The following is a 15,034-nucleotide window of genomic DNA, read 5'->3' on the forward strand; positions in this document are numbered from 1 at the left end:
CATGCAAATTCCCATTACAGTATATTTTCTGTGTGTCAACTTGTTTGTGCTGATTTGATACAAAACAACTTTATCTAAGTATGTACCAAAGCACCAAAATACTGCTGAAAATTATAATGGAAATTAATTTAGATTTTGACACAGGTCCCCTCTAAAACACTAGATAATATAAAATAAGAATTACAGTAGGTAATAATGCCTGGTGCTACCTAAGTTGATATTGTACTTCAGTGGTAAAAATTCTGAATAACAAATGTCTAAGCTACCAAATTACCAAAAATCAATTGACATGCCAAGAACTTGACTTGGACTCACGCATATTTAATTATTGTACATTTAAAAAACAAATAGCTCGGAATATTCTGAAATAATGTACAGTAATGCAAAATGTGTTTCATACGTGCCTTACACATTTTTATCAAGATTATAAGATGAGTTCAATTCACCCACAATTTGCAACATGTCAAACAGATTTATTACCTTTTCTTGTGACCTCTTCTGGAATCTTTAATATAATATGTAAAGCTTTTCTTTGTGATCAAAATAGTGCAGGAATACTTTGCTAAGGAAAGCAGGAAGTGTAGCTATAAACAAAGTAGCTGTTAGGTCAGACATAGACATTTTGTTTGATTTTGGGTTTGTACATTAATAGCTAAACTGTAGCTATAGTCAGTGCAACTGTGTGTTTATCACATATTGTATGCAGAATAAAATAAAACACAGTTTATGTTAGCAATAACCTTCTGCTTTTATTTCACAGAGACGTGTTTCCCCAAGGGTTGCCGGATGAATATGCCTTTGTAACGACTTTCAAATTCAGGAAAACCTCAAGGCGTGAAGACTGGTACCTTTGGCAGATTTTTGACAAATATGGAATCCCACAGGTGGGTCAGCCAAAATGCAAATAGTAATAAATGTGACTTTTATGTGTCCAATTACAAGGTCAACAAATGTGCCCAGCACACTGACTATTCAGATTCTCTTTAAATTACTGGGCGTAAAACAAGGCAATAGTGTATTTACGCCTGTCAAGCCAGATAAAATTAAATCCAGATTCCGGATCATAATTTTGAAATGGAAACTCATATGTAATACTTAATGTAACATTGTAATTCTTCAAGTTAAAGCAGGACGAACTTTCGCAAAACTGTTATATGCCCCCAATTCTTAAATTAAGAAACAAAGAATCAAATATTTGAAACAAAATTTCTTGTCTCTTGAATTGGCCTTACTATTTACTTTCATAATCTACTTCCTAAGAAAACCAGGATTACATTTTCTGTGCTTCTCTATATCTGGACATGTACTTGACTCTGTATTGTTCAGCTCCTATAGTTAACATTATCCTGCCTCCGACCTGTCAGGTGTCCATTCGTCTGGATGGTGAGAACAAGGCGGTTGAATACAATGCTGTCGGGCTGACAAAAGATGCTGTCAGAGCTGTGTTCAAGAACCCTGAGGTTGACAACCTGTTTGACCGCAACTGGCACAAAATTGCCGTCAGTGTGGAGGCCAAGTCTGTGTCTCTGTACCTGGACTGCAAATACATCCAGACTCTGCCCATTGAAGACAGGGAGGACATTGATATCCAGGGGAAGACAGTTATTGGGAAGAGGCTGTATGACAGTGTGCCAATTGATGTGAGTCTTCACCTGAATGTGTTGTAGTTAAATATACTCATTGTTAAATCAAGCATTATGAGAGGTAGTGGTGCATTTTCAGTTTCCCTATATAGCCAACTGTGGAGATATTGTATTGTGTTATTTTCTTGAGTTTTATCTGTTATTTGATCTGTAATTGTCTGTGTCCGTGCAGTTTGACCTCCAAAGGATGATGATTTACTGTGATTCCAAGCACGCAGAACTGGAAACCTGCTGTGATCTACCCAATGGACCTGTGAGTATTATGGGCTATAGACCTACTGTCTGTGGCCTTCTCGTGAATGTGAAAGCATGTATTTTAGAAGCTGCAGTGTCACACATCTCCTCTTATCTGGCTCAACCATGGAGATTCATTAAAGATTTAGTTGTCTACAAATATAGTAATGTATAGTAATTATGTAGATTACAAAAAGGAGATGTAATAAAAAAAAACTCAATCTCTGTGGAATAAAAGTTACAGTCAACTATAGTCACATAAGTAGATTTGTTTCAAATCGCAGGTTCCTTTCACACAGTAAACTGTCTTGGCATTATACTAAGCTAGTCTCTAATTTAAAACACTAATTTTTAGCTTGAATGCACACAGATAGGTTAATATGAAAAGTTTTGGCTTTGTTACCAATTGTACCTAACATGCCACCAAGCTAATTTTGTAAAGCAACAGAATACTCCTACATACTACTACAAGCTACCCGTACGGACCACTACCGCAGTGCTGGTGAGCTGTGCCCACAACAAGGCGGTGAAAATTAGGTGCTAGCTGAGCATCTACGCTGAACAAACAAAGTAATATAATTTATCCGTGAGAGAATTCTGAGTTACCATTCAAAACAGCAGCTAAATCAACAACTTATTGAGAAAGCCACTATACCAGAAGGTATATTTTGACATTTTTGTAAAATAAGCTGGTTTTGCTGGTTGGCTAGCAACCTCGCGGTGAAGACAAGATTCCAGAAAGCCTGTGTGGCAGCCATTATTAGCAAAGATGTAGTTACAGTTACATGTAAAGTAACTCCCTGTAAAGCAGTTTTTTAAGATCCCGTTTTTTTTAACGGATTAAAAAAAATAAGAAAGAACATGTAATTAGTTAGCTTTTAAGTGTTGGAGTCAGACTAGCTGTTTCCCCCTATTTCCAGTCTTCTAATTGCCTTCTGGCTCTAGTGCCAAACTTTTTTCCCCCTAGTGAATAAGCATACGTCCAAAAACGTCCAACTGTTCCTTTAAAAAGCAATAAGCTTCCTATACACACTGTGGACTTCCAAAATGGCCGCAAGAATATGTGTAACATCACCTGAAAGACATTTATTGTGTTTAATGGCCATAAGATCCTCCGGCCTTATTAACTCTACCAATCATTTTTTGGTTTGATAATCACTGTTGGCTCAAATATCATCTTTTCAGTGCCCTAAGAAAGTGGTGACAGAGGCTCCCCCGGTGGAGATCCCCAATCCGACACCTACTGTTGTGGAACAACAAAGAGGCCCTCAAGTCAACTGCTCCTGTTCTGCAGGAAAGAAGGTACAGCCACCGGATTTTACCAAACTTTACCCCTGTCTATGATGTCCATGGATGAGTAGAAATCCTTTCTTTAATGGCTTTCGACAGACGGCTATGTTTCCATTTCTCACAGGGAGAGACCGGTGCACCTGGTGTTGCAGGTCCCAAGGGTGAAAAGGTCATCTACCACTGACTTTAACTCATAGTTTGTGTGTGACAAAAGATTGCAGATTCATAATGTTCCAGAGTTGTTTGTTCTACATTTTTATTGTGTGAACATGCCTGCGTTTTCAGGGTGACACTGGCCCTATGGGCGCCATCGGCCCGCCTGGCATCAAAGGAGAAAAAGGAGGAACTGTATGAAAACTTAAACTGTGCACATTCTCATCTGTTTTCTTTTCATGTAGAGATAATAGTTAATAGCTAATTGATTGAGTTTCAGTTCATTATGTTCAGTGCTGTGATCATTGGTAGATATATTGTCAAATACACTCCAGTTATTTCAGATTGCATGCCTTCCAGCTATTCTGCTTTTCTTCCCGCCTCGATAATAATTGATCCTTATCGATTAATTATTTGCAGGGCAGAGTAATCTCTGTCAAAGGTGACATAGGTGAGAAGGTAAGTAAAACTATGCATCCTGATGCTGCATGAGCATCATTAACTGGAATACATGTTGTCTCCGTGCATATTTTATATGCATGTATGCATGTATCTTTGACAAAATATACTATATTTATCTTATTACACACTGGACCTTTTTTCTGTCAGGGAGTGGCTATGAAAATGGTCATACAGCTGTTATTGTCAGAATTACAGGACAGTTCACCACAGATGATGTGTAGCAGAGAGGGCAGGCCTACGCAGATGCCCACCCAGTCTGTTCAAATCACAGTGTCCGTGCTGCCTGGCAGTGCCAGCTGGGAGTCTCAGAGTATAATTTATTCCTTGAGACAAAATCCTCGATATGCATCTTTCAAGCTTTCCTGAGAGGGACACTTAAAATGGTCACAAGATATCTGGAAGACAGGATAAGTCTTCTCACTTGTGTTATGTACGTTGGTTATCATGGTTTAGACAACCAAAATAATCATTTCTCATTTAAGATTTATTTTCATTTTGTAGTTCTTGCTTCTGGAAAACTGGATGGCTCGATAAAACCGCATTAAATCAAGCTTTAATGCAGAGCATCCCTGTTGCTTTTCTATTTCTTTCTTTCTGTGTGACCGTCTGTCTTCACCTTCTCCCAGAGGAGGCTGCAATTTGTTGCAAACTTTTCTAAACCTGATGCAAAAACATGACGTAAGCCTGCTTCAAGCTCTGGTTAAAAATGGCTATGTCGGTCATCGAGTTGCATTGGGTGAAAGTGAATTTATCCTGCTCTGATTGCATCTAATTGCATCTTTAACGGACTAGAACAAGCAATTCCCCTTGTAGCAGTGTTCTTATAGATTATGTCTTTTTTGTCATAGGGCACAGCAGAGCAGGGGCCTTTATCCTAATCTCTGTGATGGAAGAAATGACGTGTGTTAAAATGATATAAGCTCATAAAGTAATTAAAGGGCAACCTTCTGTGACTTGTAAAGTGGTTTATGAAGCAGAGGGAAGTCTTGCGGTGGGCAAGACCTCGTGGAACTGTGTAATTAAACAGCCATTACTTTTCACACGGAGAGGAATTCCTTGTCACAGAATATGACATCAGTGTACAAATCAAAAGTGCAAAACTGTGAAGACACCTGAAAGCCATTGTTCCTTGAGTCTTTGGTTGGATGTGTGACCAGACCCTAGTGGGTCTAAACTTTTGACAGTTGTTAGCATTTTATGGCTCCCAAGCCTTTACTCAAAAGTTTGTTTGTCTGCTATCTAGACTTAACTATTTCGGTTTTGTGTGAAATTGTATCTTCTGTCTTTTGTCCAAATACAGTATATGTTATCTTCCATTGTTTGATCAATCAAATCCATTTATTCATCTCTAACATTTGTACTTTGTTCCATATTAATCCTCCAACCACCATGTACTAAACCGTTTTCTGTGATGCTAACAGGTTGATTATCTGACAGCACGCCATTGTCGCCTGTATGACCAGCCATCATGAATGTTCGTATGCTGTAGAACAGTCAAAGTAAATACTTGCCTTTCGTTTACAGGGTGATAGAGGCAGCATAGGGTTGACAGGTGCTCCTGGACAAAAAGGAGAGAAGGTGTGACACTCGTGAACCTGGACATGTGGAGGATTTGTTTGTTTTTTTATATAATGAATCTTCAAAGTTCTCATATTGGTATTAATTATGCCTTTCCAATCATTTGACAGGGACTTGGTGGTGTGCCAGGTATTGATGGCTTACCTGGAGACAAAGGAGACGAAGTAAGTAATACACTTGGTTGAAGCATTTGGACTTCAAATATGTCCAGATGTGTTTTCATCTATATGTTTTACTGTAAATAGGGTGAAGCAGGACGGGCTGGTGATCCAGGGCTGCCTGGTCCAGCTGGACCAAAGGTATGTGAATGTGATCTTCCAATTTTGAATCCATTCACGAACTAGTGCACACACATTTGGCTCATTTTAAAGGATTTTAAAATAATTTGGATGCAGGGAAAAAAAGAAAAAAAAAAGAATATATTTAGTCATTCTGGTTTTGGCACTGATCTCAGAGATGCACTTGTTCTGCTAAGTGGGCACACATACGTTTTTTCTGACAATCACCTCTCAGCCAGCTATTAATTTCATGTGAAAGATTGGGGCGGGGGGGGGGGGGGGGTGCTGGCTGGCTGGAGTTTGACCAGTTTGGTTGACTTTCCATGGGATGAGGCAGCAGCTGGTGAAAGAGCAGGAGGGGGAGGGAGGAGAAGTGCTGGCTGGCTGGGGTTTGACCAATGGACTGTGACAAGCTGCGTGCCCCAGGACTGCAGGGAATGATTGCCACTTTTGATACAACACAGGGAATACTAAATCAGGGAAATGCTCATCTCATGGCAAAGGGTAGAGACTATAGATGCATGTGAAAGACTATGAGAAAATAGAGCCCAATTTCTAACTTTAATGTGGCATATAGTATTGATGTGAAATTAGCATAACGCATAATAGATAAAGTCACTGATATATAGTATAAGCATGTAAGAAGGGAAACACTCAAATAGCAGCCGTTTACATATTTTTTACAGTTACTTGACCATTGTTTGGAGGCTAATCTGCAGTACTGTATGTGTGACCAAAAGAAAAATAGCATTATAAAAAAAAAAGCCATAGACTTTTTTTTTATATTATAGCCACTGGATCAAGCTTAAATTTATTGTGGGGTCCAATTTACAGTAACTCCATTTACAGCATCAAAAAGGCAACTGTTTTAGGCAATAACATACCGTATGCTAATTTTCGTAGCACAAATGGCAGACAGACAAATTTAGCAACTATCGTTAGGTAGTGACAGTCAAACATCTAGTTAGCAACTAAAGAGACACATACATTTTTCAGGCGTTAGTAGAGACAACAAACGGGAGAGTGAATATTGGACATACATTTGTCAAATGGCCTGAAATAGGGCTCCAAATGAATGCCAATGTTACTCCATGTAGCAGCTTCATAGGGCTTGTTTTGGAGTTTTTCTGCTACCAAATAGTTAAAAAACAAAAAAAATATAATTGGCCTTTTTCACAGCAGCAAAAACAGGAAAAGCACAGGTGCTACCAATAACATTAACATGCTCTGTTCAGGTGTCCAAGAAAGTGACATTGTGACAGTGAGCCAAATGAAATTCAGTTATCATTAATATTATTACTTGCAACAGTGCTATTCCTGTTGCGACGTGTCAAAATGTCTTTTGTGAAAAAGGCCAATTGAATCAATTATTCTTTACAATACATTAGTGAGTGATCATGGTTAAATATCAGTAGTAGCATACCTAGAAGTTCCATGTGAGTGTGGAGATGTCATGAAACTCCAAATTACACAGCAATAGCACTGTTTTTTCCTGAAACCATAGCTATCAAAATCAAGCAGACAATACTGAGGTAAATATTCTACACATTAAACCATTATTTTCTTCATGCATTATACATTACTTGTGATTAACCTGAGTAAGAACAAAAAGGAGACATTTTCTGTAATACTGATTTTACAGCTTCAAAAGGGTTCTTCAACCATCTATTCTCAGGCATAAATACAGTAAAAGATAAAGTAGAAAACTGTGGGGTCTATCATTTAGATGGGAAGACTTTCTAGAAGAATATATTATGTAAAAAAGAGCAGGGATAAAAAGAAAAATATGTTACAAATTAATATCAGAAGATATATTTCTCTCCTTGCATGAAAAAGAATGAAAATGAGGTCAGAGGTCAAAGTTCAAGGTTCCCCCATGGGGGTTCTTGTCACTGACAGCTGTGGTTTCTTTTTTGGGGTTTCAGCTTTCTTAGTTGGTCAGTTAAATGTCCTACATTGATTCAGCTTTGACTCAGCAGTCCCCAGTTGGCCAATACTATATTGCTGAGTCAGCAATATAGTGAGAGAGTCACTATTCTTTTAGAGAGTCTCAGGTCAATAACTTCCACTAATATAATGTTCAATTTATATTATACAGGGAATTCAAGGGAATGCAGGAATTCCTGGCGCACCTGGACTAAAAGGTGTCATTGTGAGTATAATCTGAATGCACCTCACTAAACATCAGTTAAGATCTGATAGTGATAAATGATAATATTCATTTTTGAAATTATATTATGATGTTTCGGTGTTTTGTTGTAGGGTGAATCAGGCGTGAAAGGTGAAAAAGGAACTCCAGGAGACATGGTAAGTAATACTGTGACAGCTCCTTGAATATAGGAACTAAATAGGGGATCATTTAAATAGTTGAATGTAAACAGATTTCCATGCTTCTTATTCACACAACATATTCTTACTTTGGAACTGTGTGCTACAACTGTTAGAGTGCTGGCCCCACAGCTTCACTGCAACACATACAGTAAGGGTTCAGCATCTTGGTCGAGAGCACTTGATCCAAATAGTAGTTGCTGAGGGACAAGAGAGAGTTATTCAGTTACTTCCCCTGTCCTTGTTTTCCACCATGTTATGGGATTCCAGCAGTAATGTTAGGTTGAAGCTTTACAGAATAAAGTTCATTCTGCAAATGCTGACGACTGGGTTAACTTCTGACAAAACAGAGAGAGGGGGGGGGGGGTAGAGAGATAGAGAGAGAGAGAGAGAGATCATTTTTCTCAGAGGAACTGAGAAATGAGGGGCATAATTGTACAAACAGATGTGGCTTCCTTGATTCATTCTCCACACTTCCTGTTGGACTCTGTGGGGGTGTTTGGCTATAATGCACCTCATTCAAGCCTAGTGAAGCTTTGTTGATGTCTGAAGTTTCCTCTGAGCTGCTAACACCTCCCTGCTTTCCCCATCACAACGATGCTAGTATGCAGTCCAGACTGCTAATAAACCAGCAAAAGGTTATCTCACGGCATCAACAACAGCTTCCTACTGAATTCAAGATGGTTTTGTGATCATGATTTCATTGCCACTACAAGTAACAGATCAAGTAACCACAGCAGGGAGATATAAGAAAAAGTTGTAACAATTACTTTGGTATCATGCTGAGATGTTGACTTGAATCTAAATTAAAACCACTTTAACAAGCAGTTTATATAAAGCAATCCATGCAGAATCAGTACGTTGATTACTTTGCCAAATGGCATGAGGATGTTCAGCCAGCCCTTGGTGCTCTGTATCTCCATTCAAACATGCTTATGTCAGGTTTGGAGCTGTCTGTCAGCAAGCCAGTCAGTCAGTTAGCAACTTCCTGTAGGTGGAAACTGGAAAAGTATTTGCCTCATTAAAATGATAAAGGAAATAGGTGGTTTGGAGGGAGCACCTGGGGTTCAAGTCAGGGCAATGTTTGCTGATGGTAAAGTCAGGGATGTATTTTGGGTAACACGGCACTGCCTGCTTCTGAAATATCTGTTCTTTATCAGCCATGCTAGCGGCTTTAGTGATGGTAATGTTGGTCCACCACTTCCAGACCGAAATAACTCGACTAGATAGATTGGCATGAAATTTGGTACAGATATCCATGGCGCCCAGATGTTGAATTCTAATTAATGTGATCCTTCTGGGTTTTTTTTTTTGTTTTTTTTGTTTTTTTATCTAGCTCAATCAGCAGGTCAAAAATCTAATTCTTAATGTTTCTAATGGCCTTCCCAGCATTGTGCCAGTTAGCAAATGCTAGAATACTAACATGCTAAACTAAGATAGTGAACATGGAAAACATTATACCTGATAAATATCAACATTTTAATACTGTCCTTGTCAGTGTGTTAGCATGGTGATGTTAGCATTTAGCTCCAAAATAATGCTGTGCCTATGGTAAGGAGAGGCTCACAGAGCAACTAGCGTAACTGGAGACTTCTAGTCCTTTTCTCTGGATTTTCTGTTGAGGACATTTGTGTGTGTCTGTGTGTGTCTTTTTCGGTGCTACCATGATAGCTATCCCTGCGCATGCAAGACTTTTTTGAACCCGTGAGCAGACTATTTTAATCTCAAGTAAGACTTACCAGGCGTTGGCTATTTAGATGAGCAAATATAATTAAATGTATGAATGTATGCACATTTTCAATTGTGCATAAAAAAACTGAGTTCAAATGCCGTAAATTTGAAAGGAAAAGACGAAATATGGCAAAAAAAACCAAAAACATTATATGCAACAAACAGCAATGGAAACAATCTTAGTGAATCAATACTGGCATACATTAACCATATGACTTAAAATTATTTTAAGGAAATTTAAAAAAAAATCTGCGCTACATATGGATGTAAACTTGCCTATTGTCTTCTACATACTGTTTTCTTGTACAAATGTTCCCATTTTAGGGCGTGGCTGGTTTGGATGGATTACCTGGTAAACCTGGTGTTCCTGGGAAAGATGTAAGTTTTAATCCTCTGTTAAGATGCTGCTGTCACAAACACACCTCAAATAATGACAGTCTGTGGCAGATCTGGTGAGTCACCTCTGTGTTAATGAAGCTTTTGTCTAAAATTGATTAGGGTTTGAGAGGACTGGTTGGTGCACCTGGGCCCAGCGGAATTAAAGGTGACAAGGTATGTCCCCTCTCCTGTGCTGTATGCAAAGCAACCTGCTCACTTGATTAGAAAGAATTCAGAGAATATTGCCTTAAGCATGTTACTCAGCTCTGCAGATATAAATCATTTGAAAGAGGTATCATCAGTTTCCCAGGCTACTGTCTGTGCTCTCCAGACATTCCTCAGTCTCCTCTGTGTACCATCAAAGTCAGCCCACTCATTTGTCTGAGAAAATAAAATGCAGAGTTCATTTGTCTGTCTGTAATTACTGACTTTGATGATTTTTCCAGTGGTGCACACATGCTTATACCACACCCACATGCATGCACAAGGACCCACGCATATGCACATATGCACAAATAATTGTGGTTGTACTTTACTCACAAGTTTCACTTTCCTTTGGGACTACATCAAGTACACACTTTAAGACACGTTACCTCATAAATTATGGGCCTTGCTGGATCATTACCATATTACTTGAGGGACTTTACTCTGAAAGTCTCTTGATTCTAATGATGGGGTTTTCATCCTTGTTGTTTGAACTGTTTCACAGGGGGAGAGAGGCCTTCCTGGGTTACCTGGAGATGTGGTAAGTATCACAAACTGAGCTAGGGACATAACAATTATAATCTTTAGATTTACAGGCTTAATTAATGATGAATGATGAAGAACATAGTAGTATGAAGGATTTAGAAAACGAAGTAAAGAGTAAGGTAATTTAAGCTCAGAGGGTGAACTGTTCTTCTGTCACAAAACCAGAAGAAGCTAAATGGAGAAACGCTATTTTTAGGAGTTTGTGAAGCAAGTCAAGGACTACAGTGATTTTTCAAGCAAAAATGACACTTGATTCAAGGTTCCAGATTGTAAAATATGAGGATGTTGTCATAAATGTTTTGGATGTTTGGTCAGATCAAACAAGAAATATGGATACATCTCCTCCTCCCCTCTCCTCCTTTTCAAATTTCTGATGTGTAATCAATTAAACAATTGATCAAAAAAATAGTTAGTAATGAAATTAATCATTATAGCTCTATGAAGAGCAGAGGAACACATTTATAAGCTTATTTTCTTTCAGTAACAAAAAGATGGAATAATTTGACACAGGAACTTGGGCTTCACATCTAGATAAGATAAAGTTAATCTTATCTACAGGTGAAGCCTGATGACATATGTGCTATGAAACACTGAAAATACCGTTTGTGTGAATGTGAGAAAAGGGTTACCAGTTGATCTGCCCATGGCCTTATTCCATCACAGTAATTAGAGCAGGTTAGCACAATGATTTTGACAATGATATACTAATATGAAAATCATTAGTCTTACTTAATGTAATTAGTTACTCCTTGTTTAAATTTCAGGTTCAAAGAGAAGGCCTACGGGGTGAAAAGGTGAGTGATGGTCCATAATAAAATGGTTTATCATTTTTGCCTCATTAACAGATTAAATAAAGATTTAAAGACTACCTATTAACTATCTAAAGTATAATTACCTACTGTACATTAAGAATTGAAATGGGAAGCAGATGATTGATTATTTTTTTACACTAAAAATACTGTAATCAACATGAATCAACAGAACTAAGTACACTACTATGGACTTTATTGTGGTGTATATTTACTTTTTAAGATGTTGGCCCATGTGTGTGAAAAATAAACACAACTATTCCGTTTTCAGCGGACAAACTGTATATATTATAAACGATTCATTATTTGTACAAATTCAAATTGTGTATCATAGCTGTCAACATTGTCTATTATGGAAGATATACTCATGTTATATACTCTGTTACAGGGAGATGCTGGACCTCCTGGGCCTCCAGGGGCCAATGGACCCCCAGGGCCTCCTGTAAGCACAATGATTTATTATTTCCTTCCTACATGTTTCCTCTGTCCTGCTGTTCAGCTTTTCCTAGTTAGCTGTTTCAGAAATGTCATCAGTTGTAGTGCTGAGCAGTCCATGAAACCAGCAGTCATGCTGTATGAACTCTTGCTGACTGTGAACATTTTACTCCTCAGGGTCCTCCTGGTCTGCAAGGTCTACCTGGGGAGCCAGGAGAGTTTGGCCAAAGGGTAAGAATCTCATTTTGATGAAAGACTCTCTGAGCATTGCCTCCCGACATTTCATCATTGTACTTAGACCATGGACTATACGAGGAGATACTCAACAACGTATACAGCTTTTAAATACCTGCACACCTGAAGTGAAGTGTTTCTGTTGTTTTGGGATCACAGTACTGTAGTCCTATCTATGCCTGAGTTTACAGCACATTAATCAGGCAGACTAGAGTCCTATTGTAAAGCCTTGCTCAGAGGCTAAACTGATCTGGAGGTAGAATAGTGACGTTATATCATTGGGCAAAAGGAGGAGAAGTTTTTCAAACTGGCAGCTTGAATGGCACAAATAGTCCAAGTCCTGCTTGTGGTTAGATATGGCAATAAAAGCACTTTGGTGAAGGTTAGTGAAAGATCATGGATTCAGTGACATATAGATAAATTGAACGCATTGTGACTCATGTTTCGAGTCACTGTTGACTTTTTTGGTGTTAAACCAAGACAAAGATCTTTCCTTAATCTTAACCAAGTGTGCAGGAACACCATATATAAACAGACAAAACATTTAATCAAGTCAGTTAAATACACTGTCAATGAACATTCTGCAGATACCTTTAGTATGAACATTTTGCAGCTCTTCAGATACATTCATTGATATCATTTCCTAATTATGACGGTAAAGAGCGTAATAAAGTCACATTACATCTTCCTCAAAATGATTTGCTCTAGCAATTCAGAAGCATATAAATGTAATAACTAGGAGACAAGGGTGCAGGAGGCTCTAATGTTGTAATCATGAAATAATTAGAAAACTGTTCGTGATGTCATTTTTGGCCATAGAAAAAAACAAGAGGCAAGAGAGGAGAAAGCTAATATATATGATTTTAGGGAAATTTCTTGCCCTGAATTATGCCTTTCAGGCAGACCATCATCTAAGGTTTTCTACAGCCTGTAGCAGCATTCTGTGCGCTGATGCTAAATGATGCTAAACTCCAGTGCAAACCACATCCTAATCCTAGCCTCAACATAACTCAACACATAGCCTAGGTTATGGCGTTGCAATCGACAGACATTTGATTGTGATCTCATTGTGAAAAAAAAAAAAAAGCAGCACTACTGCCTCGTGAGCTCTGGCGTGGGCGTGGGCCGCTGCACTGAATGCACTGCATGACGGTCAGGAATCAGACAACGTCACTTTCATTGACTGAAAATGGAATGTTGGTCAAGCTGAAATGGGCAAAAATCTAACAACAACCATGTGGTAATGAAGGCAGAGAGTTCACAGCCCAACTGGGCCACAGAGAGGGTGATTTGGACTCCTTTGGAAATACTTTATGGACATAATTCACAAAAACAGATATTTGAAGGGTTTGAATCTGTGTTTTTTTTTATAAGGAATAATCAAACATGGGAAGTACATGGGATATGGCCATGTGTGTGGAGGTCTGCCAATCCTAAAAAATGGGTGGTTATTTGTATGCAGGCTGAGGCTGATTCAAAGTCCTGTCCTGTCCCCAGAAATTAGATTATTTTGCCTCTAGAGCAGCTCTTGTAGAACAAAGACTCTAATTTGCAGTAATTGGAAGTTTATACTGTAGTCCCATAACTGTTTTTTAAAATCATATTCCATTGGGATCATTTAGGATAAAGAAAACTGATTTATTCTTCAAGCTAAACAGAGCTGTTATCAGTGCTTGTAAATTATTTTCAAAAACTGTCCCCTGTCTCTCATATCCTTTTCACTGTGTCTCTCTCCACACTGGTGCCATCACACATCAGCGTGTCATTAAAACAGTCACAGTGCTTTTAGATAATTTGTTCTTCCAAATCATTAACAAAGATGGTGACATCCCTTTCCCTTCTTTGACGGGAGCAATTAACTTCTCATCAGCATTATGTTGGGATCAACATTTGCAGCTGCTCAGTTGGGCAGCAGAGTCAAGCCAAACCTCCGCTGGCCACAAATGAAAGACTTGTTCCACCAGAATGCACTTTGTCCTCAGCCAGACAAGCTTCACAGAGATCGAGGGATTTATAGTTTATTAACATGAATAAAGCGATCACACTGGGTTCAGCTCCCACAGTCTCTAGAAAATCTCCCTCTGTGCAGCTTTTTCTTTTATTTTGTAATATCATTGGAGGTTGCGCTGAATCATTTTACAGCCCCATGAGATGCTTTCCAAAGACAACCTTAAGAAAACCAGACCGATAGTGAGCAGCTTGACCTATTTTCTCAAGGTTTAGGGTTCAGCTGAAGAGGCACAGGGAGTGTGAGGGGGTGGGGGGTAGGCTGGGAGCTTTTATAATTGGGTGGTCTCCACTGCTGCCAGCGCTGGCTGTATGGTTGAGTTGGTATAGATTGAGCCGCTCTCACATCCAATGTAGCAAAGCTCTCATCAGCCTTCTGTGTCACCGCTGCAGAGGCCTGTCCATTCACCTTTATCCTGATATGACAGCTGAGGGCAGCCTGAGCTGGAATGTGGACAATGGGAATATGAACAAACATGAAGAAAAATTAATTTAAAGTAAAATGGATGAAGGGCCCATACCCAGTATTGTTTTTTATTTTCTGGGAATGCAAGGTAAAAAAAAAAAACCGTATCTACAAACAAAATGTGTTCTTTTAGCTTTATAGTCCATTTTTACTAGTTTGTTTAATAGAATAAACTTTATTTTGACAGTTTAGAGTTCGTAGTTAAGGATTACATTTATCTGTTTAGCTGAGCTGCAGTTTATTTAGTATTAATTTTTA

The 15,034-nt window shown here is 38.6% G+C and overlaps 1 protein-coding gene across 1 annotated transcript in view; it reads left to right on the top strand.

The window, feature by feature from the left end:
- The window catches only part of col22a1 (collagen, type XXII, alpha 1), a 49,785-nt gene that overhangs the window by 11,247 nt on the left and 23,504 nt on the right, over positions 1-15,034 (top strand). Inside the window, exons 5-22 of the mRNA XM_040122278.1 lie at positions 761-884; positions 1,365-1,640; positions 1,816-1,896; positions 3,063-3,179; positions 3,292-3,336; positions 3,453-3,515; positions 3,741-3,779; positions 5,307-5,360; positions 5,471-5,524; positions 5,606-5,659; positions 7,737-7,790; positions 7,901-7,945; positions 10,022-10,075; positions 10,196-10,249; positions 10,785-10,820; positions 11,590-11,619; positions 12,023-12,076; positions 12,247-12,300. Coding sequence (XP_039978212.1) covers positions 761-884; positions 1,365-1,640; positions 1,816-1,896; positions 3,063-3,179; positions 3,292-3,336; positions 3,453-3,515; positions 3,741-3,779; positions 5,307-5,360; positions 5,471-5,524; positions 5,606-5,659; positions 7,737-7,790; positions 7,901-7,945; positions 10,022-10,075; positions 10,196-10,249; positions 10,785-10,820; positions 11,590-11,619; positions 12,023-12,076; positions 12,247-12,300 — 1,288 coding nt within the window. The remainder of the gene's footprint in view (positions 1-760; positions 885-1,364; positions 1,641-1,815; positions 1,897-3,062; positions 3,180-3,291; positions 3,337-3,452; positions 3,516-3,740; positions 3,780-5,306; positions 5,361-5,470; positions 5,525-5,605; positions 5,660-7,736; positions 7,791-7,900; positions 7,946-10,021; positions 10,076-10,195; positions 10,250-10,784; positions 10,821-11,589; positions 11,620-12,022; positions 12,077-12,246; positions 12,301-15,034) is intronic.

This window comes from Xiphias gladius, chromosome 24, assembly GCF_016859285.1.
Source record: "Xiphias gladius isolate SHS-SW01 ecotype Sanya breed wild chromosome 24, ASM1685928v1, whole genome shotgun sequence".
Lineage (NCBI taxonomy): Eukaryota > Metazoa > Chordata > Actinopteri > Istiophoriformes > Xiphiidae > Xiphias > Xiphias gladius.